We start from the raw sequence: 26,862 nt of genomic DNA, 5'->3' as shown, positions 1-26,862 counted from the left end.
TGCTACAACAACCTTACTGTTTATTAAAAACTAGTTTAGCAGGGAATATATATATTTGGTACATAAACATCAGCTGAAGGCCAGTTAACGCTATCTTATCCTCGCGTTAATATAAGTACATAAAATGAAATTTGTAGTTATTATTGGATTTTGTTTTGTATTAAAATTTGGTTACGGTAAGTAAAGTTTTCCAAATTAATTAACCATTTATTTATCTGTAGACAGTTTTACATTATTTAATAACAAGTACATACATAAGTAAATTCTTTCTATGCGTACCTATTTGATAATACTAACATAATTGTTTCTCTAACAATAAAATAATATACCTAATGTAATAATAAACTGTGGAACTAGAAACAGACGAAATAAGAAAAAAAATATCTTAAAATGTCTCTTAAATAAATTACCTACAGCCTTTCTAAGGTAAACTAAGAAGGTAGGTAATATTATTTTCATCAATAGTAACAAAATATTTCGCACTAACCTGGAATTCTAATGAAATAGAATTGACATTTAAGACTTGTAGTCGTCCTTTTGTGATTTTAAATTAATTGTTGAAATTTACCATGAAGTTTCATCTAAACCGACATCATAAATAGCTTTTTTAAATATAAAATCGTCACCTTTTGGTAATATACAGGACGAATCAGCTAAAATTCTCCAGGCTAATACTTGGAAACAAAAGATCTATACGTTCTGCAAGTTCTATTCGTTGGATGTACAAGGTGTCTCGGTATTTGATACAAAAAAGCCGAGTACAAATAGATGAGGTCAAAATAGTATCAGTTCTTCATATAAATTTTTTTAATTTTTTTTTTTCTGTTAACAAGTTACGGACCGTAAAAGGTGAAAATTCAAAAGTTATTTTGGTTTACGGTCTCTAAACTATTAACTTCAGCATGATGCAAGTTTGGTGATCGATAATACATAAATTCAGCTTATTTTTGATGTTGTAAGTGAAACTTCATTCTGTGTATAACAGAACTGATATTATTTTGACCTCAACTATTTGTACTCGACTTTTTTGTATCAAGTCCCGGGACACCCTGTATAGAATGACTATTTTTCTGTAGAAGCAATGCCAATGAGATAGACGTTGCCGAGTAGGGCAACGCTAAGAGAAAATTAAGTCGAAAATTTAAAAAATGGCCCAAAAATCCTGGGAAAATCCAATTTATCCTTTGTCGTATTCTACGACTTTTTACCTCTCGAAATTTTCCGAGAAAACCCACCTTTTCGAGTAATAATTACTTGTTTAATTTAGGTGTATCCATACTTGTATGAAAATGAATATTCTACTTTATAATTTATGAATTTATTATTATTTTTAGGTACCGAATGGCAAGAATTCGATACGGCCGAACTAAAAGAACGAGAAACATTTTTTGAAACATACCTCGCTAATGAGCATGAAGGGAAAAATTCTTACACAGATAAACCCGAATTTAGAACACGCAACCTCAGTGTTCCACCGGAAATCTTGGAACGTTTTCGAAAAGTCCACACTGTGTATGGCTACTGGTTACCAAATACTACTTGTTACGGTGTTACGTTACCCAGTAACGAAACAGTCGTTTTAGAGTGCACAAACGACAGACCAATGCATCTTCAACACGGCTGTTTTGTAGTGAATAATCCGCAAATGGACTCGAACCAAGAGCGAATTGTTTGTATGGAATTTTGGCGAAAATCGTGCGCAGGGATCGTAACTCCCTTGAACTGGTTTGTAGAATTTTCTTGCTACTCTAAAAATTACGATACTCACAAAAGTAAGTATAACTCTAGACAACATTATTTATGTCAATGTAAATAAGATCTTGAGAGGATATAACCTTAGGTTTATTTGATAAGTTGATCTTGTGTAGTCTGTTTTTGGAAATATAAGAGAGTAATAAGAACCGGCCATGGGCGTGGTAATATTTCGTTTCAGGTAATTATCGGGTAACACTAATGCTAACAGGTAATGGGTGTACATTAGTATATTTTACTGGATACATCATAGGGCAGGAGCCAGTGTATTGTGACAGATCAATCCAGTCTTAGAGCTGAATATACGAAGACGTGCTAGTGCAGTAGAGTAAAATTCGACTTGTGTTTAGTGACTATTGTGCCAGTGGATATAATATTGTTTGGGTAAAATGTCGAGCTTATCAGATTACGTACCTGCTAAACGCGTGAAAAGATGTGCGCTGTCTCAGAATGAGAAGATTATTATATTAAATGTATTTAATGCATTGAAACACCAAAATCCTACCAACAGTGTTGACGACATCGTGGAAAAGTGTTCCAAAATGACAGGGATTGGAAAATCGACTATCTACAGACTTTTAAAGGAAACAAAAAATGAACAAGATACTGTAAATCCCCCAAAATCATCTACAGGGAGGTCAAAAGTCGTTATAGATGATTTCTTCAAAAATGTCATTCGCAGAAAAGTACACTCATTTTATTTTAAAAAAGAAATACCAACGCTAAACAAAATTTTAAGTGAACTTTCAGAGGACAACGATTTGCCAAAAATCAGTAGAAGCAAATTATGGGCCGTCTTACGAGAGTTGAATTTTTGCTGGGAAAAGCAGAACAGGAAGTCAGTTCTTATCGATAAAGATGAAATTATTTGTTGGCGAAGATCCTACTTAAGATCAATTAGAAAATTCCGTGACGAAGGGAGGAATATTTATTATCTAGACGAAACTTGGGTCAACGAGGGATATACTGTAACAAAAGTATGGCAAGATAAAAATGTAAAAAGTTTTCGACAAGCATTTTTGGATGGACTTTCAACAGGGTTCAAGGCACCTTCAGGTAAAGGGCGAAGATTAATAGTGACACATATAGGTAGTGCCAGTGGTTTTGTAGATGGCGGTTTACTTTTATTTGAATCTAAAAATACAGGTGACTATCACGAAGACATGAACGCAGATGTTTTCGAAGAGTATTTTACACAGATGTTGGATCTTATTCCTCCGGGGTCTGTAATTGTCATGGATAATGCCAGTTACCATTCACGGCAGACCGAGCGGACGCCTACGACTGCTTGGAGGAAAGCCGATATAATTCAATGGTTATCCGGAAAAAACATTTCTTTTGAAACAAATATGGTGAAAAAGGAACTTTTGACACTTGTCAATCTTAATAAAGATCAGAAAAAATATGTTATCGATGAAATGGCAACAAATCGCCAAATAACGGTACTACGGTTACCACCTTATCACTGTGAACTTAACCCAATCGAATTAGTCTGGGCGCAGGTAAAAGGAGATGTAGCGCGAAATAATACGACGTTTAAATTAAGTGACGTGAAAATTTTGTTAAAAAATTCCTTGGAACGAGTAACTGCAGATAACTGGCAAAGATGTATACATCATGTACAAAAAGAAGAGGAGAAAATGTGGGAACTCGATAATTTAATTGACGTTACTGTGGAACCTATCGTTATCAATCTAGGAGACGAAGATAATTCATCAGAATATTCAGAGGATGAATTTTAATATACCTACTTTTTTATTTTCTTTATTGTACATTTATACAACACTACATTTACTCACCATAATTTGAATTTTCAAAATACATATATTTTTGTGTGGAATAAAAGTCTATTCATTAAATTTAAATAAATATTTTGATAATAATATTGAATAATTTTATTTGAATTACTAAAAACCCTCTTAACCCGGTTATGATGCTTAAAGTAGCCTCATGTTTTGAAATGCTGATTTTATATTGTTTACTTATAAGAGAAATGGACCGAGAAATTGAAGAGGCATAGACAAAGACGGATTGTCGGGATTAAATTTTAGCTAACTGCTACAATTTAGTACAACCCGGTCACACAAAGTTTTTTTTAAAAGTACACCTGATCTATACCGATAATACATAATATAAAAAATATTGAATATAAGCACCAGTACTACATTTATTTACGATTTGCATACATAATAAGCTTTTATTACTCTCTTTCATTTCTAAACAGACTATAACTGATATTGAAATTTTATTTTTTTAACCTTATTAAACTATTTTGTAATATTAAGTAAAAGCTTTCACTTATAGGGCGTAAATTAAAGTGGAGGTCTTTTCTTAAGTAAATAATAATTATTTTTGTCGTTTAAAAAAACGCACTTAAACAAGTAAACAAAGATACTAATCCGATTGATATTAAATACGTTATTTAAATCATTTCATAGTTTAGTTGAATGTGTTTAGCCTGCCGCTACATAAAGTACATGGGGACGCATTTAGGAAAGTTAAAACAGATGATATTAAAAAGTTATAAAATTGTAAACAAACGGTATGTTTCTACCCTTTTCCTTATTCAGCCAATCAGTCAACCAACATATTAAATTAATTGAAAGTAAACAAAACAGCAACAAAATTAAATCGCGAACTGTTTAAATTTAAGCAGAATCCAATCCTGTTTCGAACGCTTACAAAGTTCAACGGAGGCTAGCCTCCATTGTACCTCCAAGTACTGTCAGTTGTCTTCACATTTGATATACGACGAGATGGTAAATGGGTAAAAAATAAACTTTTACGTTAATTCGGCGAAACGGGAATGACCAATTACGTCATCATCTTTTCATTTTGTTACATTTCTATTTTAGTTTATTGACCGGGCTATCAGAACCAAGCCGCGGGACATAGGCGAACGTATTATTTATGAAAAAACAACAAATTAAGTTACATGTCTACAATACAGAACCATAAACACCAACGGATAGGAATTAATTACGGAACATCCGCACGATAACAAAGCAAACAGTTGTTAAGATTTTATTCGGTATATATCTATTGATAGTAATAAACATTTTAAATATATAAATAATATTTTCGGACACTAAGGGACATCTATGGGAGAGTGGTTAAACGTCTTTGTATTTAATTTTTTTAAAAAAGAGGAAGATAACACTATCGGTTGTCGAAAAACGTCGCCTCGCGTAGAGTAAAATGGCCAGTCGTCGTGGGTGTCGGAAAAATGATTACTGTTGTTAATTATTACACTTGATTTGCACGGATTAAAACCACGATTCGCTGTTGAGTATATAAGTTTTAGTTGAAGAATGTGCTAGAATTTCTATTGAATTGGGCCATATTTTTCTGTTACGTCTCCATTGTTAGGAGATTCGGCATTGGAGGTAAGCGTGCACAAAATTTCAGTAAAAATATAATTCAAGTTCTAACTCATTACAGAACGACATTATTTATTTATTTTTATCTACACTTTTAGACGATTTACCTGGGAGGTAGTAGTTTTTTGTCCTACGCTATTTTTTTTTGAAGAACTCCCCCAACGAGTTTTCTAAGAGTTTCGTCATCGGTCGGAAATAAGACGCTGCAGTGATCCATTTCGAAGATCCAACCTTTTTCTTTTTCCATCGATTCGACAGATCAATATCAGCCATAAGTGTTAGGACCTTTGTAAACAAAATTAGATTAAGATTACTTAGTATAAGAATTTCCTTTATCCGACCATACTTAAAACAGTTGTCGGTTACAATTTTGCAAGGGAAATAAGGCTCATTTGGCATATTTAGATGTGTATTTATGTATGTCTTGTCTACCAATGTCCATAGACATTTAAATTTTCGGAGAACCCTGTATAAATAATCAAAGGATACTATAATACGGCTGTATTGAATGTTTAGTGGTTTCCTCAGTATAGTTCTCTAAGTAAATACTTTTTTTTTGGCTGAGGGTACTTATAAATTAAAGAAATCACTTGGAGTCCTAAACTCTGTTTAATTTTCTTGTGTTCTGTTATTTTGCTTTTTGTTGTAAAAACCCACACTGAAAAGCTAACTAGCCAAAAAAGAAGTGGATTAATTCTAAATTATTGGCGCCCAACTTAGGAGGCCCGATTTTTTTTATTGTATTTTCTGTGGAGGAATAATTTATGTGCCTACTATTTTATAGATGTCTATAATAGTTTTGTAGTATTTATGTAGTATAGTGTATAGTCAAACTGAACCATAAAATATTTTGAAAATTAGGGTTAATATTGATCAATGAATCGAGTTATTTAACGATTTATTTTTATATCAGGTTGATGGTTATTATTTTACGTTTATTAATCTAGATACCGAATAATTTAATTGGTAGATAAAAAATTTTAATATTATTCATTTAAACATAAAAAAAGAAAGGATATAAACGAAAGAGAATTTTTTTGCATAGCCGATTTATTTAGTTGGAATCAACAATTTAGTGTCGTTGACAAGCTCTAGACATTCCTTTTTTATTTACTTATTTTTTTATTTAACTGTAAAATATGGATTTGTGCCTATTATCTAGGGACGAGTTGAAATACGAGTTAAATGTACGTGGTCTTTCAACTACTGCTGAAACAAATTTGTCAATGCGTAAAAAATTGAAAGAATTGATACGTGATGAACCGTTCGGAGAATTAGTTCTATCAGATACATTTCAACCCGAAGTAGTAGAGGAAGTCGATATGTGTAATCGGAAGATAACGGACTTAGAAACATATTTAGTAGAACACGATATGGTTGCTAATAGTAACGAGTCGCGTTACGTGGATGCAAAACTCCGACATTTAATTACCAGATTGAAAAGACTAACACCACTTAATGATGCGTTGAAAAATGGTATCTCTAATTTAAATGAACGGTTGTATGAAATGGAAGAAAATTTAGATAAAAAATTAAACGGATTTGATAGTGACGATGAACCACGCAATACATTACCTCCAGTAGCCAAAGTTTCTGACGCTTATCGTGCACCTTCAGTACCTGTTTATAAATGGGATGTTCGTTTTTCGGGAGGCAAAGAAGGTTTAAGAGTAAACGCTTTCATTGAAAGAGTAGAAGAGTATAGGGTATCACGCGGGGTATCTGAATCTGAGTTATTCACTTCGATTACTGACTTGTTAACGGGAAAAGCCTTGAGTTGGTATAGATCCGTTCGTTTAAAAATCCATAGCTGGTCAGAGTTCGTTGATAAACTTCGGGAAAATTATTTGCCATTTAATTTTCACAATGAGTTGTTGAGAGAGGTTAGGGGACGCGAACAAGGGGTTGATGAAACCGTTAGCGAATTTTTTTCTTGTATGATAAACTATTTCGCTCGTGTAGGAAAACAGTTAACCGAGCAAGAGAAATTTGAAATTATTTATAATAACTTAGACCCTTTCTATATTGAACGACTGGGGCTACACATTAAAAATTTAAATACTCTGGATGAATTACAAGAGATTTGTCAAAATTTAGAAACAATTAAAAACTTGATAGCTAAACGTTCTGCATCCCGGCGAGAAAACAAAAACAGAAATGGTGCCAGCTTTTTGGATTTGGCATACGAGGGTAAGTCGACAAGTACGCCGACATCTCAACCCTCTACCTCGGGAAATCGTAGACCAAATTTTAGTGTGAATAGTATTTCGTGTTGGAATTGTGGCGACTTAGGTCATAAATTTACGGGATGTAGTAAGCCGAGAGAAAAATCATTTGGATATTACCTCAGATTTTTCAGACAATTCCTGGAAGTTTAAGGAGGAAGTTAAAGCATTAAATAATTTATCTATGCAGACGGCTGGTGATACCAAAATTCAATATTTAAACAAATTAGTTTCTTCTGTTTTCGACAAGATGGGTGTATTATTAACACCGGTGATGCTGCGCTAATCAAACAGATATTACAACGTTTCGCCGTACATTAGAAAAATAATAAATGATGAAATCGATAACGTGTTAAAATTGGGTGTAATCGAACCATCTAATTCGACATGGTCGAGTCCCGTAGCAATGATTGAAAAGTCATCTCGAGAGTACAGGTTTTGTGTGGATTCAAAGAAAAATCAATTCTGTAACAGAGAGCGACTAGTATCCTTTACCTTAGGTAAATGCTATGATCGCTTACGAGACGCAAATTTTTTATCGCCCATCGATATTAAAAGTGCTTATTGGCAAATTGCGCTTGACGAGGACAGCAAACAAAAAACGGCATTTACAGTTCTAGGTCGGGGGTTATGCGAGTTTAAGCGTATGCTCTTCGGGTTGCATAATGCGGCAGCCACTTGGCAACGTTTCGCAGACAATGTTCTCGGGGCAGACTTAGAGCCTTCAATGTTCGTGTACTTAGATGATATAATTATAGCGTGCTAGAATTTCTATTGAATTGGGCCATATTTTTCTGTTACGTCTCCATTGTTAGGAGATTCGGCATTGGAGGTAAGCGTGCATAAAATTTCAGTAAAAATATAATTCAAATCCTAACGACGTTACTTATTTATTTTTATCAACACTTTTAGACGTTTTACCTGGGAAGTAGTAGTTTTTTTTGTTCTACGCTGATTTTTTTTGAAGTTCTCCTCCAACGAGTTTTGTAAGCCAGATTTTCGTCATCGGTCGGAAAAAAACCGCTGCAGTGATAGATTTAAATACAATCCACTCGGCCTGCGACCATCCCTCGTCCTGTGGAAAAGGTTCCATCTCATCACGTGTCCTGTTACACTTTAAGGCATCGCAGATAAGTACCAAGCACTTAATAATTTCGAAGATTCAACCGTTTTCTTTTTCCACCGATTCGACAGATCAATATTAGCCGTAAGTGTTGGGACCCCAAATAAAGGTAGATTAAGATTACTTAGTATAAGAATTTCCTTTATCCGACCATACTTAACAGTTATCGGTTACAATTTTGCAAGGGTAATAAGGCTCATTTGGCATATTTAAATGTGTATTTGTCTACCAATGTCCATAGACATTTAAATTTTCTAATTACCCTGTATAAATGTTCAAAGAATACTATAATAAAGCTATATTGAATGTTCCTCATTATAACGAGCGTTCAAATAAAAACGTGGTCGAAGTTGGCTCTGACACATTGACGTAGGGAGTAGCTTATAGCGACCAACTTAACCTCATTTCTCAACGAGCTGTATAGCAGCTGTCAGTTTCAATAACGTTAATGACTATATAACTTTATTTTAAAGAATACTCGTTGATAACAATAACAAACAATTAAAGGAGCTGCGGAAAGTGTCCCCCTCCTTGTTATAACAATAAATTAAAGCAGCTGCTGAAAGTGTCCCCCTCCTTGTTCCAAGCACTTTTCACACCTGTTCCTCAAAGAATTAAAGACATTTTCTAAGATGCTCGGGGTATTGTTAATTTCACGAATCTTGTCTATAAGTCGAGCCTGCAGATGGTTTAAATCAGGAATAGGCAGTTCAAAAATAGTGTTTTTAAGGTAAGGCCACAAAAAGAAATCACACGGCGTAATATCACATGACCTCGGTGGAAATTCATGTTCAGCATTGAGACTTATTAGTCGATTTTGGAAAACTTCCCTCAACATATTCATCGTCTCGCCTGCCGTATGTGCCCTTGCGCCATCTTGTTGAAAGTAAAAGTTTGTAATTTCGTTTTCTTCCAGCTGGTTAACAAAAGGAGCGATAATTTCTTCTCTATACCTTTGCGCAGTAAGAGTACCATTAAAAAAAATAGGTCCATAAATCCTCCTTCGATTGAGAGCACACCAAACTCCAATTTTTTGAGCGTGTAGAGGGCCCTCGACAAAAAAGTTATCTGGTTTTTCAGAAGACCACATTCTCATATTCTGTGAGTTTACGTAACCACTTAAATGAAACCAGGCTTCATCAGAAAAAAAGGTGATATTATGAAGTTCACCGTAGTTGTTTAAAAACCATTCACAAAATACAGCCCGTCGCGGAAAATCAACTTCATGAAGTTCTTGCTGACAAGTTAAACGATAGGAGAACAAACGCAAATCTTTTTTTAACACTGTGTGGCAGGTACCGACTGATACTCCCACCATTTGTGATAAAACACGTACAGAAGTTCTTGGCGCATTTTCCATTATTTGTTGGACATTTTCTTTTAATTCTTCAGTCCGATTTTTAGGTCGGCCGCTTCCTTCTTTTCTTGTTACACTGCCCGTTTCACGAAAAACATTAACACAACGCTGAACTGCACTTTGAAAAATTGTGTATTCAACAACGCCGGGAAATTGATTTTGAAATTCTATGAAACATTCCTCAATAGAATACTTCCATATTCCACCAATCTTGCGTCCATTTCTAAAGTAGGACTCTATGATAAACACTTTTTATTCTTGAGAAAACACCATTTTAAACGCTATTTAAAACGAAAATATTCAAATTGATAGCTGCGATATAGCGCTTTGACAGATGACGTTTAACTTCATTTGCTATACGCTACGCCCTACGTCCAAATTTTCAGAACCAACTTGACCAGGTTTTTATTTGAACGCTCGTTAGTTCTTTAAATAAATACTTTTTTTTGGCTACTAAAAATCTGTTTAATTTTCTTGTGTTTTGGTATTTTGCTTTTTGTTGTAAAAACCCACACCCCGCTGAAAAGCTAGCCAAAAAAAGAGACTTACTAATGACAGTACATTGCATTTTTTTTTTTTATTTTCAAATTTGTATATGATAATAATATTATGAAAAAGCATGTATACGAATCAAGATATATTAATTTAAGAGGTTACATAAGCTTGAACGACAATATGCTAATGTTGGACTTGAATAAACTCAGAGAGTGAAATTTAGTTCCAGAAATTTTTAACGCCGTGGAAGAAGATCCAGTACTTGAATATTAGCCACAAAATTTCAAGTATATCATATGCCGTAAATATAGGTAAAATTATTTATTTATTACTGTTGCTGTGTTAGATTAGTTGTTAGGTACTATTAGGGAAGACTTTGTTAATTCTTGAAGGGCACTGAATTACATTATTGTTTATATTTTTTAGTAAAAGAAAGTATTGTTCGTTATTTAACTTTCCCTATGACCACGTACACTTGAAATAATACGTGTTGAGTGCCGCTTTGTTGGACGAATTTACGTCTGATAAATTTGTGATGCTGATCTGAGTCAGCCAGTCAGACATAATTTATTACGCCTTTTTGTTTTTATTAATTTTATAATAAAAATAAAAAATCAAACATTTAAACGTAGGGTTAAATAGGAATTTTTGGAACTCATTACTTTCCTTTACTTTAATAAAATTCTTTTCTATTCCAAAAAACATATATCTGCTTTGTTTTCCACTTGAATAGTTTTTAGACGTTAATAATTTTATTGCTACTTACCGGTTTTGTTTTGTTTCTTTTTTTAGTCAGTATAGTATGAATTGTTTGCTGTTTTTTAGCATTAACTACGCTCGACATAATTACACACGATTATTCATCAAAAGAAAAATAAAATCGTAAAAGAAATCGTTAGTATCGTTGATGTTTATGGTGGTGTACTGTAGACAATTTAATTTGTTGCTTTTTAATAAATAATGCGTACGCCTATGTCCTGCGGCTCAGTTTTAACAGCCCTAGATATAATCTATTAATTAAAAAAATGTATTTAAATACTTACAACCATTTACATTCTTAAAAGCATTTCTATTTTCAATAACCCCCACCTTCATTACCATATATTATTTTTTTTAAACAGCCGCAGCCTATGATTTCGAACAAGTTAAGCCAGAAATGGGAAATTGCTACGCGATATATGACCAACATGAAAAGATAACACCTTTTATTTGTCAAAGACCCGCAAGCCTTGAAAAACATTCCTGTCTACATTCAATAGCAGAAAAAAACTCTTGTGGATTAAAGACACCTACGAATGAAACTATTTTACTTTGTAAAAATTCAAGCACAGCATTTTCATTTTATCGCATCTCGTTCGACCCAAATATTTGCTTGAATATCTTGCGTCCCGATGAAAGCTACAAAGAAGTATGTCTACAGAAGTTTGATAACTACAGTATAGGCATAACAACACCAGATAATTTCACCGTATTATTCGATTCACATTTCTGTTCAACCTTCATGACCAATGAAGAAAGGGAGAAATATAAGACCTTTACACACTCGTTTAGATTTGATCCAGAAATAAAGAAGTGTTATAAGGTATTTAACCAGCATCAGAAAATAAGTCCTTACACTTGTTTAAATGAGGACGTATTTAATTCCTGTGTAGGGAAACTTCCTTATGCTAAAAACTGTGAAGGAATAATCACTCAGAACAATGAAACCGTACTCCTACATTGCGTTGATGAGAGAGAAACTTCACTACAAAATAACAGTTGCTTTAAAATATATACTGCCAATAACAGTTTACATGTCGCTTGTCTAAAACGAGTAGAAGAACGATGCGTTGGAATCACAACTCCCAGTAACTTGACGGTGCTACTAGATTGTTATTTCTGCAATAAGCCAGGTTTGTAAACATTAATGAATAAGGTTTCCCCCTACTATCATTGTAGACTGTAGATATTTCTTCCTTTACAGTGTAAAGGAACATTACACTCATGAAGGAAAACATTTTCTTCTTACTCCTTTTTATTATTCCAGCCTGTTGTAGTTCATATTGTTTATACAGGGTGGCCAAGTGAAAACGAAACAGAGCTATTTTCAGGAACTGCGTCAAGATTGTAGAAAAACGCTCTTAGATTAAAGGGGGACTTTCTTTGCTGGTATTTTTGACTCCGCCACTTTCACCCCCAGGCAAGGGTAAGCATCACCCCAAAATATTTAAATGGCATTGGGGGTTGAGTAATATTTATTTTGAAAGCTCTTACGATTCTCTTTACAACAGACTTTAAATTTTATAATTACGCTCAATACTTTGAAAAAAAATTACATTTTAAAATTTAAATTATGTTTAGTTGCTTACTTATTACTTAGTTGATTAAATGTTCAAACTGATGACCGCCAGCTTCTATATAAGAATAAAGATTTTGTTCGGATCGTTCGCGCACATTCCGAAGCATTTCCGGAGTGATTCGACGGCATTCGTCGACGATTTTTTGACGCAAATCTTCCAGCGACGCTGGCTGTGTTTTATAGATTTTACTTTTTAGGTATCCCCACAAAAAGAAATCAAGGGGCGATAAATCCGGTGGTCGTAGAGGCCACTCAATGCTGCCTCTTCTCCCAATCTAATTCCGTAGAAAACGTTGGTCCAAATACTGACGGACAATTAACGCATAATACGAAGGAGCACCGTCCTGTTGAAAAATCAAATGATCTTCATCATACCCTAGAACATTTTCAATAATATCAGTCAAGGCAGGGTCAATAGCGTCTTCCAGTAATTGCAAATACATTTGGCCAGTCAAATTACCAGGTAGAAAAAAAGGACCCACCAGCCGGTCACCGAAAATTCCAGTCCATACATTTAATTTTTCCGGTTACTGTGTATGCACCTCGTGAAAAACTCTTGGGTTTGAATCGGACCAACAGCGGCATTTTTGGCGATTTACCGTCCCGTTCAAGGAAAAACTGCATTCATCAGAAAAACAGATGTTAAAAAGGAACTATGGATCGTTCTCTGCTCGCTCACTCATTATTTCACAAAATTGCAAGCGGCGGTCATAATCATCCTCATGAAGTTCCTGGACTAAATGTATTTTGTATGGATGGAATTTATTCTTCTTCAAAATGGTTTGTATGCTAGTTCGATTGATCCCAGACACAGATGCCAGCTGCCTTGTACTTAATGTAGGATCAAGATGAACTTGTCCCAAAACTGCAACTTCACTAGCTTCATTAACTTTTTTCAATTTCTCGTTTTTTATTGGCTACGTTCCCTGTCTCTTGAAATTTTTTTAATAACTATAAAACATACTTCCTCCTGATATGTCGATCTTGATGTGGTTCATTAAATAGCTGAGCTGTTCTATTCCCACATTTATTGTTCATAAAGTAAAGCGAAATGATATCTACCTTTTCCGCAATGGAATAAACCATAGTGTTTAATTTTCAAAAACACAATTAAATAAACTACCAACTAACGCTCCCAAATAATACTAGAAAATAATTTGGAATCCACTAATTTTACGTTCATTGTGTGTGTATAGCATTCACTTTTTTTACGAATCGACAAAAACCAATGCAACGCAAGAAATACTAAATTTATATCATTGGCGTACTTAACTCGAATGACTGACATTTTTACCGTTACTAATTATTATTTGTACATAAGTTTCAACTTTAAAATCAAAATCCTTAATAAGTATTAGGCGGAATTATGAAATTTAAAGTCTGTTATAAAGACAATTGTAAGAGCTTTCAAGAGAGATATTACTCAACCCCCAATGCCATTTAAATATTTTGGTGCGATACTTCCCCTTTCTTGGGGGGTGAAAGTGACGGGGTCAAAAAATACCACCAAAGAATGTCCCCCTTTAATCTAAAATCGACGGGTCTGAGCGTTTTTCTACAATCTTGACGCAGTTCCTGAAAATGGCTCTGTTTCGTTTGCATTTGGCCACCCTGTATATAAAAATTTACGCAAATAAATTGTAACGAGCTATTTCCTGCCAGGTGCCCTGCATCATAGTGTGACATACCTACGAAGGTCCTGGGAATTTATTACAAAGTACTTCTCCAACGAACTTTTGGGTAGAAACTCTTACTTGGGCAAACTTCACTTCAAAGCATTTCAAGAGAGCAATGAAAATATTTTCCCGAATTATACAAAAGTTTATGGTTTCTGGTTACCAAACAGCAACTGTTATGGTGTCACATTAGACAGTAATGAAACAGTTATTCTGGGATGTACCTCCAAGGATAGAATCAGTCATGTAAGATCCGGATGCTTCCCGGTAATTAATCCGAAAGTGGAACAAGAGCAAGTTGTTTGCTCTAAGATTCTGGATGCAGAATGTATTGGAATTACATCTCCTCTGAACTGGACTGTAGCGCTAGCTTGCTATTCCGAATATGAATACAGACGTAAGTATATTTTAACAAATTTAAGTTTGAGTGTTATGGGATTGAAGAACTAAATCCAGAAATGTAATCCGAGCATTTTGGGATAGCCTAAATCTGAGTTGTTTCTTCTCTTTCTGGTGCACATAGTGATTCGTTAAGGCTTGAACCACTTTAGTGTCAATTATGCTAAAGTATTAGATGTGTTTTACAGAATATCTTCGATTATATTTATTTGTTTTGAACAGAAGACCCATCTTTGTATAAAATGAATCATATCTCATCAGGTAGGTTAAGTGAAGCAAGCATCTATTGGCTGTGTGATTTAAAAAGAGAAAAGAGAGATTATGGCGGTTATTGTCACATAATTGGGATATCTCTTTTTACCTTCTAATATATGTTATTGGGAAACAGATTAAAAACCTTGCTCATAATACGCATGCACGAGATAAAGCATGGAAAGACCTTTCCAACGAGGTATAACACTACAGGCTTTGAGCCAATCCTTAAAAAAAAAATGCATTTTTCTGATCAGACATTAGGCGCTTCCCCCACCCTTTCTGTCGAGAAATGGAACAAAATGTCAATAACAAAAGTTATGCGCAATGAATCCGGCTTTCCATATTTGTACTATTTAATGTACCTGAATCGGAAACATTTCTGATAAAAATTGAACTTTATTTTGGTATGCAGATTCTTATACAGGATATTTGTAATAGAAATGTCTTATACGAAAAAGTTCTATTTTTGCGTTTTTTGTTCGTAAATTAAATATGGATCAAAATATTTTCTCTGGAACGGTCCTGTCCAACCTAGACCAACCGTGTAAACAAATCGCCGTTGAAAGATAGAAAGATACTTCTCAATTTTTGGGGAATTTTTCAACTGCGTGCACTAACCAAACTCCATTAAAATATAGAACAAAATGAAATAAAACTTACCAGTTCTAGAGAAAATGTTGAAATTGATCCCCATTAGCTCAGATCGACGCACCCAATTTTGGGGAATATTTTCCCAAATTGCAGGTATTCCCCTAATTGTGTCAGCAGCTTCAAGTATACGGTTTCGCAATTCTTCCACCGTAGCAATTGGAGTATTGTAAACCAATGACTTCAAGTGACTCCAAAGATAAAAGTCCATTGGGGTTAAATCGGGTGACCGAGATGACCATGGCACAGGACCAAAGCGTCCAATCCATTGCTGAGGAAACATTTCATTCAAAAGTGTCGTTACTTCTCGAGTACTGTGTGGAGGAGCCCCATCTTGAATATAAAACATACGTGCCCGAACTAGTAATGTCACATCGTCCAATGATTCAGGCACCCGGTTCTCCAAGAAGTCGGCATTTGTTGGTCCATTTAGTCCTCTTTCAAAGAAATAGGGACCCACAAGTACATCGCCTATTATGCCAGCCCAAACATTTACCGACAACCGATGTTGAAAATGAGTTTCCCTAATCGCGTGAGGATTTTCATCAGTCTATATGTGCATATTATGGAAATTTACTTCATCACGGGTAAATGTCGCCTCATCTAATACACAAACATAAGCAGGACTTGATTGGCACATTGCCGTAAAAACCATCTGCAAAAACGCATTCGTTGATCACAATCCGGGGGTTAAATCTGTTGAACTGGTTGCAGATAATTGGGGTGCAACAGCTGGCGCCTTAAGATGCGATGTACGATACAATATGAGGTTCCTACTTGCTGTGCGAGTCGTCGAGTATTAATTATGGGGTCTTCGATTTTCCAACACTGCATTTTCAATGTTAAGGTTCATTTGCTGACCACGTCCTCCTCGAGGAATAACACTTCCCGTATCTCGCAGCCGCTGAATGCACTGTAGGATTGTATTTACACATGGGGCGTGACGTTGTGGCCATCGTTCCCGGTACAACCTAGTCGCCGCGAGCGCATTTTCTTCGGCTGCACCATGCACTAACACCATATCGACACGTTCGGAAACAGTAAATGCATTGTTTTCTTGGTTCATTGCAAAACTAGTTTGTGCACAAACTAGAAAATTAAGCAAAGAAATAAGAATCTCGTTTTTAATGTAATCGGCACGCTATTCTTATTTTTTACTTCTTTATAAAAATTACAGTCACTATTGCGGAATTACAAAATATAAACTTTTGTCTGGAATCTTTCACTTTTTAACACTGATGGGTCAATGGACGATGCTTAATATTTAATAATTAAGTGAATAATGAATTCAATACAAATAGAAAATCAGTTAACCGCACAATTTTTTTGACGATGTAACCTAACCTTCTTTTAGTATTGCTAGTATTAGATTATACCAACTTAAATTATAAGGTTGCATTTTGGGCCGCATAGAAACATTCCCAACGTTTTTAATAAATAACACAGGATCGGCCTTCATTTTCGTTGAATAAATAAACATTAATTTACAAAAAAAACGCGAATATAGAACTTTTTCGTATACGAGTTTTCTGTTACAAATATCATCAGGAAGCTGTAGTTTAATTTTTATAGATTATACACGCCACGTCCTCTATAGGTAGGGTAACCCTTCAAAGCTCTAATATAAAATTTGAAATTTCTTAACAATTCATCCGAAACAGAAATAAATCCAGCACAAGCCACTACGGGGCAAAATTTAGTGGTATTGTCGAGCTCTGTAAGCTCGGCTCTTGCTACTAGTTGTTTTTATAGACATTTATGTAGATGTTCCTTAATTTCGGAGGATTCCATTCTTGGATATTATTTACTAGCATTACTATTTCAGATTTCGAGGAGGCGTTGGAAATATCATATGAAAATAGGCCCGCTGATGAATTTACCGTAAATTTTATACTGGACGACTGTTATGAAATTTATTATTCCCAAGAAATAGACGCCTACAGTTGTAGAAAAAGGGCGAACCCCAAAAATTATGCTTGCGTTCATTGGCTGCCTGGAGAGCGACGTTGTCTAGGACTAAAAACTCCCATCAACGAAACAATAGAACTTACTTGTGAGGATACCGACGAAAAGACATATTTTTTCGGAAAAACTTATTCTTCAACGAAAAACTGTTTTCATCTTTACAATTCCACTAATCAGACAAGAGTTTGCCTGCGGAAATTTGGAAACTTCAGCGTGGGCGTAACTACTTCCAGTAATTATTCCATTTTATTCAACTCCCACTTTTGTCGTGCGTCTAAGAGTTCAGCTTTGATCAAGAAATACAAAGAATTTATAGATAACTTTACTTTCGACTCCCGTATTCGAAGTTGTTATAAAATTTATACCCCCAATCAAGACGTCAGTCCATATACATGCTTGAGCAAGGAAATATTCGAGACTTGCATTCATTTGTTGGAAGATTCAAGCTGCATGGGAATAACCACACAAAATAATGAAACTATCGTTTTGGAATATTTGAATGGCACGAAAGCAGTAAATGAAACTGGATGCTTTAAAATATATACCCCTGACAACAAAGTACATATTGCTTGTCAAAGGCAAGTAGAAGAACAATGTATAGGAATAACTACTCCCAGTAATTTAACAGTGCTGCTGGAATGCCATATGTGCATGTCAACTAAAGGTATTTCCTCTTCATTACATTTTCACTTAGTCTTTAAAATACACTAATTTGATTTAATATGTAGATACCAACCACCTCTAATTCCTTACTTTAACTACGAATATGCTGAAGTCAGTTGTTTACCTTTTTTGCTTAAAACTTATGAAAATGTTTATTTTTATTTTGTGGAAGACCGAAAGATGCGTATTTTAAACAAAAACAATGCTAGGTTTCTTTTTATGTAGAATTTAAATGCGTTACTGTGTCGTGGTGTCTACGTAGAAGAAGAAAAAACAATAATTATGTTTTTTTATGGGCGCCATTCCTAATGGATTTTTAAATTTTTACTATGACCCTGTATTATTGATACATGCTGACATAGACTCATAAAAGCACCCCTTTTTATATCGAAATTGTTGTGGAAAATCTCTCAATATCACAAAAAAGACTGGCCTAACCTATTATCTTCAGCGATTTTAATACTCGTTTAGTGTGACGTCACATATTTAGGCAACCCGCAGCAATTGTCATAGTTGAAATTGTACAGCCCGAATCTGAACCTTGTGTACTCTTTACCTAGATACTGTAGAAATGAACAACTTCAAATTAATTTATTTTTACCAGGATTTAGAAGTATTTAAGATCAACCAACACATACTGTGCTTAAAATTTACAAAAAAACGATATAAAAGAACTCGCAAAGAATAGCCTCATACGCAGATGAGATCTTGTTGATATGTCATCATCATAAAGCATTTTTTGTACATAGCCAGGGGAAACAGAATTTTCTTCCATTTCGATGAGCTTCTTTTCTTCAAAGTACACAAAAATTGCACTCATACTATCTAGTCTTTTAGGCATGATAATTAATATATCAAAAATTGTTAGAAAACTTCCTGGCTGTTGCTGAAACATACAAGTAGCAATAACCGCGCCATTATTCCATGGCTAGAAATTGGCCTCAATGATTTGGGATCGAGGGGGATTATCCCTCTTTATCCTGCCTCATCTCGTGTAGGCCTGGACAGCCTTCGTAGGTGGGCCCCATCCGTCGTCTACCCCGACCGCAAATGCGGCCGGTGTAGGCGCTTTGTGGGACCTCCTTTTGTCCTGGCTGGGCCCCGCCGGCTAGGGCCCTTTCTTCTGGCGCTCTTCTTGCTTCGCCGGCTCGTCTGTGTAAACCCCGGGGGTAGTGTCATGTTTATGTGTGGTATGGTTGGGTAGGGTAGTGCGGCTATGCAGCCTGGGATGCGCTTTGCTAAGGTGGCCCTTAGGCTAGCGCGGGAGGGGAGGGTTAAGGAGGGTATGGGGGGTGTGTGTGTGTGTGTGTGTGTGTGTCGTTGTCTTCGTTTCTTGATCCTGGCTGTCTCTGAAACAGAAAAGGTTAGCGGGCAGGGGGGGGGTCATTGGGGTGGTCACCCAGGGTCAAAAAGTTGGTGTCTAGGTCTTTTGTGTTTGTCGGTCACGTCGGGTACGTAGTCAACGGCTTGCCTGAGGAGGGGATTGTCATGTCTAGCGGCTACGTCAAATCGTTTCTCCGCGTTTTGTCTTATTGTCTGTGTAGCGTTTGTGTATTGTAAGTCTCGTAATATGTCAGTGTTTCTTACGTACCAGGGCGCGTCGGTGGCCGTGCGGAGGGCTATGTTTTCCACAGCCTGTAATGACTTTAAGTGGCTTTTTGCCGCGTGACCCCACGCCGTGGAGGCGTAGGTTAGCTGCGGTTGAAGTACCACCTTGATAAGCGTTCGCTTATTCCTTAAACTGAGGGTGTTTCCACCTTTGAGTAAGGGATAGAGCCTAGCCCTGGTGGTCTTCGCTCGCGCCACCGTCTCCACGATGTGCGGTTTCCACGTGAGACGCTGGTCCATCGTCACGCCCAGGTATCGTGTTTGTCGATTCCAGGAGATAGGTTCCTGGGATAGTGTCAGTCTGTCGAGGTTTTGTGGGATTTTTCGTTTGGTAAAAAGGATAGCCGAACTTTTGTTGGGATTAATTTTGACTTTCCACCTGTTGCACCAGGTTTCAAGTTGGTCTAAGGAGTTTTGGAGGAGGGAGACGGAATATCTAGGATCTACGGATTGGGATGTGATTGTCAGGTCGTCGGCGTATAAGTATATGTTGGTGTTGGGGGGATGTGGGATGTCGGAGTTGTAAATGGTGTATAGGTGTGGGGACAGGACGGTGCCCTGGGGGACACCGGCCTCCATGGGACGGGTGGTGGAAAGGGAATCTTGGATTTGGATGCGGAATTTTCGGTGGTGTAGGTAGGATTTTATGAGTTTGGTAAAGGATATGGGATATTGGTTGGTGAGCATTTTCATCAGTAGGCCTTCATGCCAAACCGTATCGAAGGCCTTTGCGACGTCCAGGAAGACAGCACCAGTGTACTGTCCCCTGTTGAAGGCCGCCGTGATGTGCTCGGTAAGGCGGTAGCAATAACCAAACTTTTCTTGAATGATACCCTGTTGCGAGGTTACCTCGCTACATGAAATTATCTTTAATGCGCATGCTCAGTAACACTGATATAAGTTTAATTTATTGTTCTATAATTTTAAATATACATATAAATCCTATAATGCTTTAAATTTATCACTTGGGGTTTGAAACTTCTTAAATGTTTCTAATATTGCCAGAATATCACGATATGTAAGGTCGAAAATCGATCTAGTATAAATATTGAGAAATTCTTCATGACAATGTGTACTACGCGGTTGCCTATTATTTGGCGTACGTGACGTCACTACTAAAAAGGTCTATTACCAATATAACAATATTTGTACTAATGTAATATTACTCTATACAATTTATAACAGCAGTTCTTATGGCTGTCAAGGTAATTTGGGATTAATTGTAAGGTGGTATTTAGATTTTATGTTTCTGACCTTATATCAAACCAGCATATACAGAGTGTCCCCAGGTCTTGTGGTAATAAAACCGGACGTGTTTAGGTAGGGTTAAAACAATGTCGACATCTCATACGAGGAATTTTACAAACTTGTACCTTAGACACAATTCATTAAGGGTGTCTCAAACTCTCAAATGACAATTAAGAAGTGTCTGCTTCCCTTCTTTATTGAAACCAAAAATTCTTTTATGTTCCACCTAAGAGGGATTCTTCTGTAACTCTGTAACTGTAAAATTTATAGAAAAATGGTTTTAATAAAAGTTGCCTGGAATCATGTGGGCCATGTAAAGAAAATATTTTCAGCTTTACAGGGTGTTCCATTTCACGTGGGCTTTACATAACTTTGTTATTTTAAATGGAACATCCTGTATATTATTGCATTTTTGAATTCCTTGGTTAATATTAGGTAGAGTTTATTAAATGTACCCAGTGTTTTAAACTTACCATTTTCGAGATAATCAGTTGTTTTTGAAAAAAAATCACGATTTTAGCTCTTCAAATGAGGCTAGATAGCGTGTTAGAAACCTGAAGTTTTCACAGTTCGTTTTGGCATAATTTACTCTATCTTGTAATCAGTGGGCAAAACGTGTACGTTATTCAGACTCGGAAATACTGACACCTACATTTAATAATCTTACGAGTTGAAAAACTTTTTTTTTTCAAATGTAATGACCCATATTAATTGACATGGGTGAATGCAAAATTGAATACCGTTCTTCCTAAAGTCCGAAAAAGTAGCTATGTAACAGCGTCAAGAAGGCTTTGCAATTGTATTAGTACAACGTCGATACATAGGATTTTACAAAAACACATCACAGCACATCCTTATCGCATCCAATTACGCCAAGAGTTACTAAAAGTAGACTTTCAGTGGAGACTGGAGTTTTGTCAGTGGGCACTTGAGATGTTAAATCAAGGTGATGATTTTTTTAAACGGGTCATGTTCTCCGATGGGGCTACTTTTCATAAAAATGATTTCTTTAATAGTTATAATTGCCATTATTATGACACAGTAAATCCTCACCAATTCCGGACAACTCATAGCCAACGATGGTCTTTGAACATGTGGGGAGCAATTTTGGGAACCCATGTCATTGGACCATTCTTTTTTAACTAGCACCTAACTGGAGCAGTTTATTTAAACTTTTTAACAAATACTCTAGAAGATTTGTTAGGCGACATTCCTTTAGCTACACTTCGAAGAAAGTGGATGCAACATGATGATGCTCCGCCTCACAATACCGTTGCGGTTCGTCAGTTTTTACACGAAACTTTTCCCAAGAGATAGATTGGGCGCGGGGGACCAGTGAGTTGGCCTTCAAGGTGAACAGATATGACAAGTTGCGACTTCTTTTTATGGGGATTTATAAAAGTAAAATTTACGTTACACCACCAACTACTGCGAAATATATGTGGCAGCGCTTTACAGTAGGATTTCAGGAAATTACACCAGAAATGCTGACCAATGTTGAACAGTCTTTTAAAAACCGAATTCGTTTGTGTATTAATCAAAATGGAGGACACTTCGAGCAATTGATGTAAATCAGCGGTCTACGTATTCTTCTCTTTGTTATATTCCGAATTTCAGTCAAATTCGTTTTACGTTCTGTTTTAGTCGTTGTTAATGGTCTACTTTTGTTTGTCAAACCATTTTTTAAACATGCCAGTAAATATTGACACTGGCAGTCCCAGGAAAAGTGGTTTTGCAAGGCCTTCTTGAGGCTGTTACCAAACTACTTTTTAGGATTTTAGAAAAGAACCTGATTTTTCTGGAAAACTGTTAGAGATAAATATGGACAACCTTATATCAGTCGAAAGGGCACAATTAATATGGGTCATTCCACCTGACAAAAAAAAAGTTTTTCTACTCGTAAGGTTATTAAATGTAGGAATTCAAATATGCAATAATATACAGGGTGTTCCATTCAAAATAACAAAGTTACTTAGCGCCCATGCGAAATGGAACACTCTGTAAAACTAAAATTTTTTGTCTTTAAATGGCCTACATGATTCCAGACAACTTTTATTAAAACCATTTTTTTATAAATTTTACATTTGCAGAGCTACAGAAGAATCTCTCTTATGTGGAACGGTTTTTGCAAATTCTCTATTTTTTTGTGAAACTATTGGTTGGCATTTGACTGAGATTCTCGAATATTCTAAAATTTCAGGACTGGTTTTAAAAAATTTAATTAGAAGACTTAGTATTAAAAAAATTTACTCTGTACTCGATTTTTTTAAAACTGACTACGACTAGAATTTTAAAAGTGGACAAATGGGCATTGCAAGTTATGTGTTTGAGATTTTTGTCACATTTTTGTTTACTTATAATCAATTTTAACTATAACTGAAAATAGCAAATAGCTATTGCTTCGATTATATGGATACTGTCATTATATCTAACTTCCAGGACAGTATTTAACAGTTTTTTGCAGTTAGAAAAAAAATATTTTTTTGTAATATAACAACCAAAAGAAATAAAATTTCCACGTTTATTTTATTTTTCTTATATTATATTATATTATTATTTTTATTTTTATGTATTTATTTATTATTTTTTTATTTATTTCATTTATTTATTTTATTATTATATTTCTTCTTATACAAAATAAATTTGTACGTACAACAGCGAAACACTGAAACTGTATTTTCTGATCATCATCTTTAATTTTTATTGCCACTTTGTTGACATATTAAAATATATAAATACATTTTAGTTTGTATCTTTTTCATATCTTAATACACTTAGCAGTAATTAATACAATCCAATATACAGAAAATGGCGGAGGCGCCGGTAATTTGCATGGCAATATAAAATGGCGAATTTCTCCTAAATCGCTAGTTTTATCGGGTTCAAACAAGAGTACGCTTTCATTAGTAAATCAATTTAGGAACTTATTTTTAATAGTTACAAGTAAAAACAAATTTTTAACTTTAGAGGCCCGTAATTCAGTAACGAAGGCTCGAATGTCCAAAGCTTATAAGTGCTGACATTTTTTTAACCTTACGAGTTTTTTTACTATAAGTCCTGTGACATCTTGTTTAATTAACAAATACATTTTGGGAAGTGCTGGTCATTAGTGAATTTTTTTTGTCCCTTGATATTAACCTACTGTTACAGGTGGATCATCACTTAGCACCTATTTTGACGAATACAGGAAAGGTTATCGTCCAACGATTGAATATTTCCTCCGCTCGTTTTTTCAAAATAATTACGCTTTAGATGATACGGACACCTTAAAGGTGTATACACCAGAACAAGACATACGAGTAATAGATTGCTTTAGTGTAATAAGTGACTATGATATTCACGAGCTGAATGGTCACGACAAATGCCGAGGGATAACACTGAAGACTTTAGAAACCATAGTTTTCGGATGTCGGGATAAGAAACCTGGAAAAGCTGGCTGCTTTGACATTTTCAGTCCAATTTTCAGCGAAGATAATAAAATAATCGGACCCGAAGTAAAGGTAATATACATTTTAGAATATGATAAATTAAAACTGGAAAATGAAGGCATGCTCGAATATTTGAAATAATGAAATCGTGATTTAAGACTTGCTGGAAATGTATCATGATTGTTAAATTCTAGAATATATTTTCTAGTGATAAATATGGAAAATCTTTCAAAAGGTGTCGCAACTTGTCAAATTACAAAAGCGCTAACGTCATTTTTCTGAAACACAAATATTCTATTTTGTAATGAAAAAATCTCAATTATTTCACAAATCGTAAAATATGAGGAACTGAAATATAACGACTATTATGAAAGTTGTAGATTTTGAGAAGGTGAAGAAAATACAGGGTGTTCCATTTGAAAAAAAAAAATATTTGCCTTTGAAAATGATAACATTCGGTACGATTTTGTGAACACTTTGTATGACATTTACAAACAGTGACCACTTCAGAATTTACAGTGAACCTAGTACAATATGAGTGTACTTAGATTGTATCTCAAAAAACGAGTATATCAGCAACGATCAAGTGTAACGCCGAAAATGTCATTTTTTATATTGTAATATTAATATATCGGAAAATTAAAAATTATTGCTTTATCAACTGGCGAATTTCCTGATATGTGGAAACTTACAGGAGTGTGTCCAATTTTAAAAAGCGGTAACCCTGCGGATGTAAGAAATTATCGCCCTATTGCCATATTGACTTCATTTGGAAAAATTGATGTCATTTACACAGACTTCTCAAAGGCCTATGACAAGGTTAATCATAGTATATTGCTACGTAAGTTGGAACGGTATGGTTTCAGTGATAGCTTTTTCCTCCTTTTCAATTCTTACCTATATCATCGAAAGATGAATGGTTTCAAGTCGAATACTTTTAATGCGGCATCAGGAGTATCTCAAGGCTCTAACTTGGTGCCACTCCTTTTTATATTATTTGTAAATGACTTATCTCTAACATTAAAGTTAAATCATTTTATATTTGCCGACGACTTGAAATTGTCCTTGAATATATCATCTGCGGCTGATTGTTTGTTATTGCAAGACCTTGTGGATCATGTTTATGTATGATGTACTGATAATAATCATTTACCTGTTAACAGAAAAAAATTTAAAGTGTGTACCTTCACTCTTAAAAATCAGCCCCTCATATTTGATTATAATATAGGTATGTCACCTTTAACTCGTTTTCAGAACATTAAGGATCTTGATGTAATGTTTGACAGCAGATTGTCTTTTGCTGACCATATTAGTTCAAGTATTAAGTCCGCGTATAGTATGCTAGGCTTTGTTATGAGAAGTACAAAATCATTTACCGATATAGGTGCATTGAAGAGTCTTCACTAATACGTTTGAAACTCGAATATTGTAGCCTTATTTGGCACCCATGTTATCAGATATACAGTAACCACTTGGAAAGAATACAGCGGCGTTTTCTCAAATTCCTGTCTTTTCGCCTTGACAATTTTTATCCTGACAGAGGATACAACCACCAATTACTGTTACAAAGATTCAGTATGCAGTCGCTCTATACTAGAAGGGTGGTTGTAAGTTTATCTTTTTTATTTAAATTGATTCATGGCATGGTTGATTCTCAGGTTTTAATCTATCGTTTTAATATACCTACGTGTTCCGAGACTAGGCTCTCGTGAGGGTTCACTGTTTTACTGTCGGAATGCTAGAACAAATGTGCTTGTAAAATCTCCTGTTTATTTAATGGCTAATAATTATAACCAAATAGATCAGTGTGATTTATTTCATTGTAATATTAATGATTTGTTAAGAATTGCGTCCATTATTTCAATAACTTTCAATATTAGATAAAGGTTTGTTTTTTTCCTCTTTGCTCTTTATTTATTTTTTATTTTGTTTATTTATCTGTTTTCTTTATTTATTGTACAGTAGTATGCTTATATTATAATTATCTACTTATTTTGCTCTGTAAATGGAATCTTTTCTGTTGGGCAATAAATACTTTTATTATTATTATTATTATTATTATTTTATTTTTTTTTAAATGTGTTGACTCACTCTGTACATTTTTTCTATTTTTTTTTTGTAGGTTGAAAGTGCTTGCGTCAAAATATTAAATGAATGGTGTGTGGGAATAACAACGCCAAAAAATTGGACAATACCTCTAAGTTGTTATACTTATGTGAACATCCCATGTGGTATATTTCACATACCCCACAATGGTCCACCGAATGTTGAAATATTGTGAAAAGTTTTTTGTAATGTGATC

At 35.0% G+C, this 26,862-nt stretch overlaps 1 protein-coding gene across 1 annotated transcript; it reads left to right on the top strand.

Moving 5' to 3' along the window:
• Positions 1-94: 94 nt before the first annotated feature.
• LOC108912978 lies at positions 95-26,862 on the top strand. The gene is made up of 7 exons (XM_018718415.1): positions 95-176; positions 1,335-1,772; positions 11,454-12,224; positions 14,333-14,743; positions 17,474-18,277; positions 24,283-24,632; positions 26,683-26,862. Exons 1-7 carry the CDS (start codon positions 125-127, stop codon positions 26,839-26,841), a joined length of 2,985 nt encoding a protein of 994 aa, XP_018573931.1. The 5' UTR covers positions 95-124; the 3' UTR covers positions 26,842-26,862.

This window comes from Anoplophora glabripennis, unplaced genomic scaffold (assembly GCF_000390285.2).
Source record: "Anoplophora glabripennis isolate ALB-LARVAE unplaced genomic scaffold, Agla_2.0 scaffold253, whole genome shotgun sequence".
In the NCBI taxonomy this organism is placed as follows: Eukaryota; Metazoa; Arthropoda; class Insecta; order Coleoptera; family Cerambycidae; genus Anoplophora; species Anoplophora glabripennis.
This window is presented reverse-complemented; position numbering and strand designations above follow the sequence as displayed.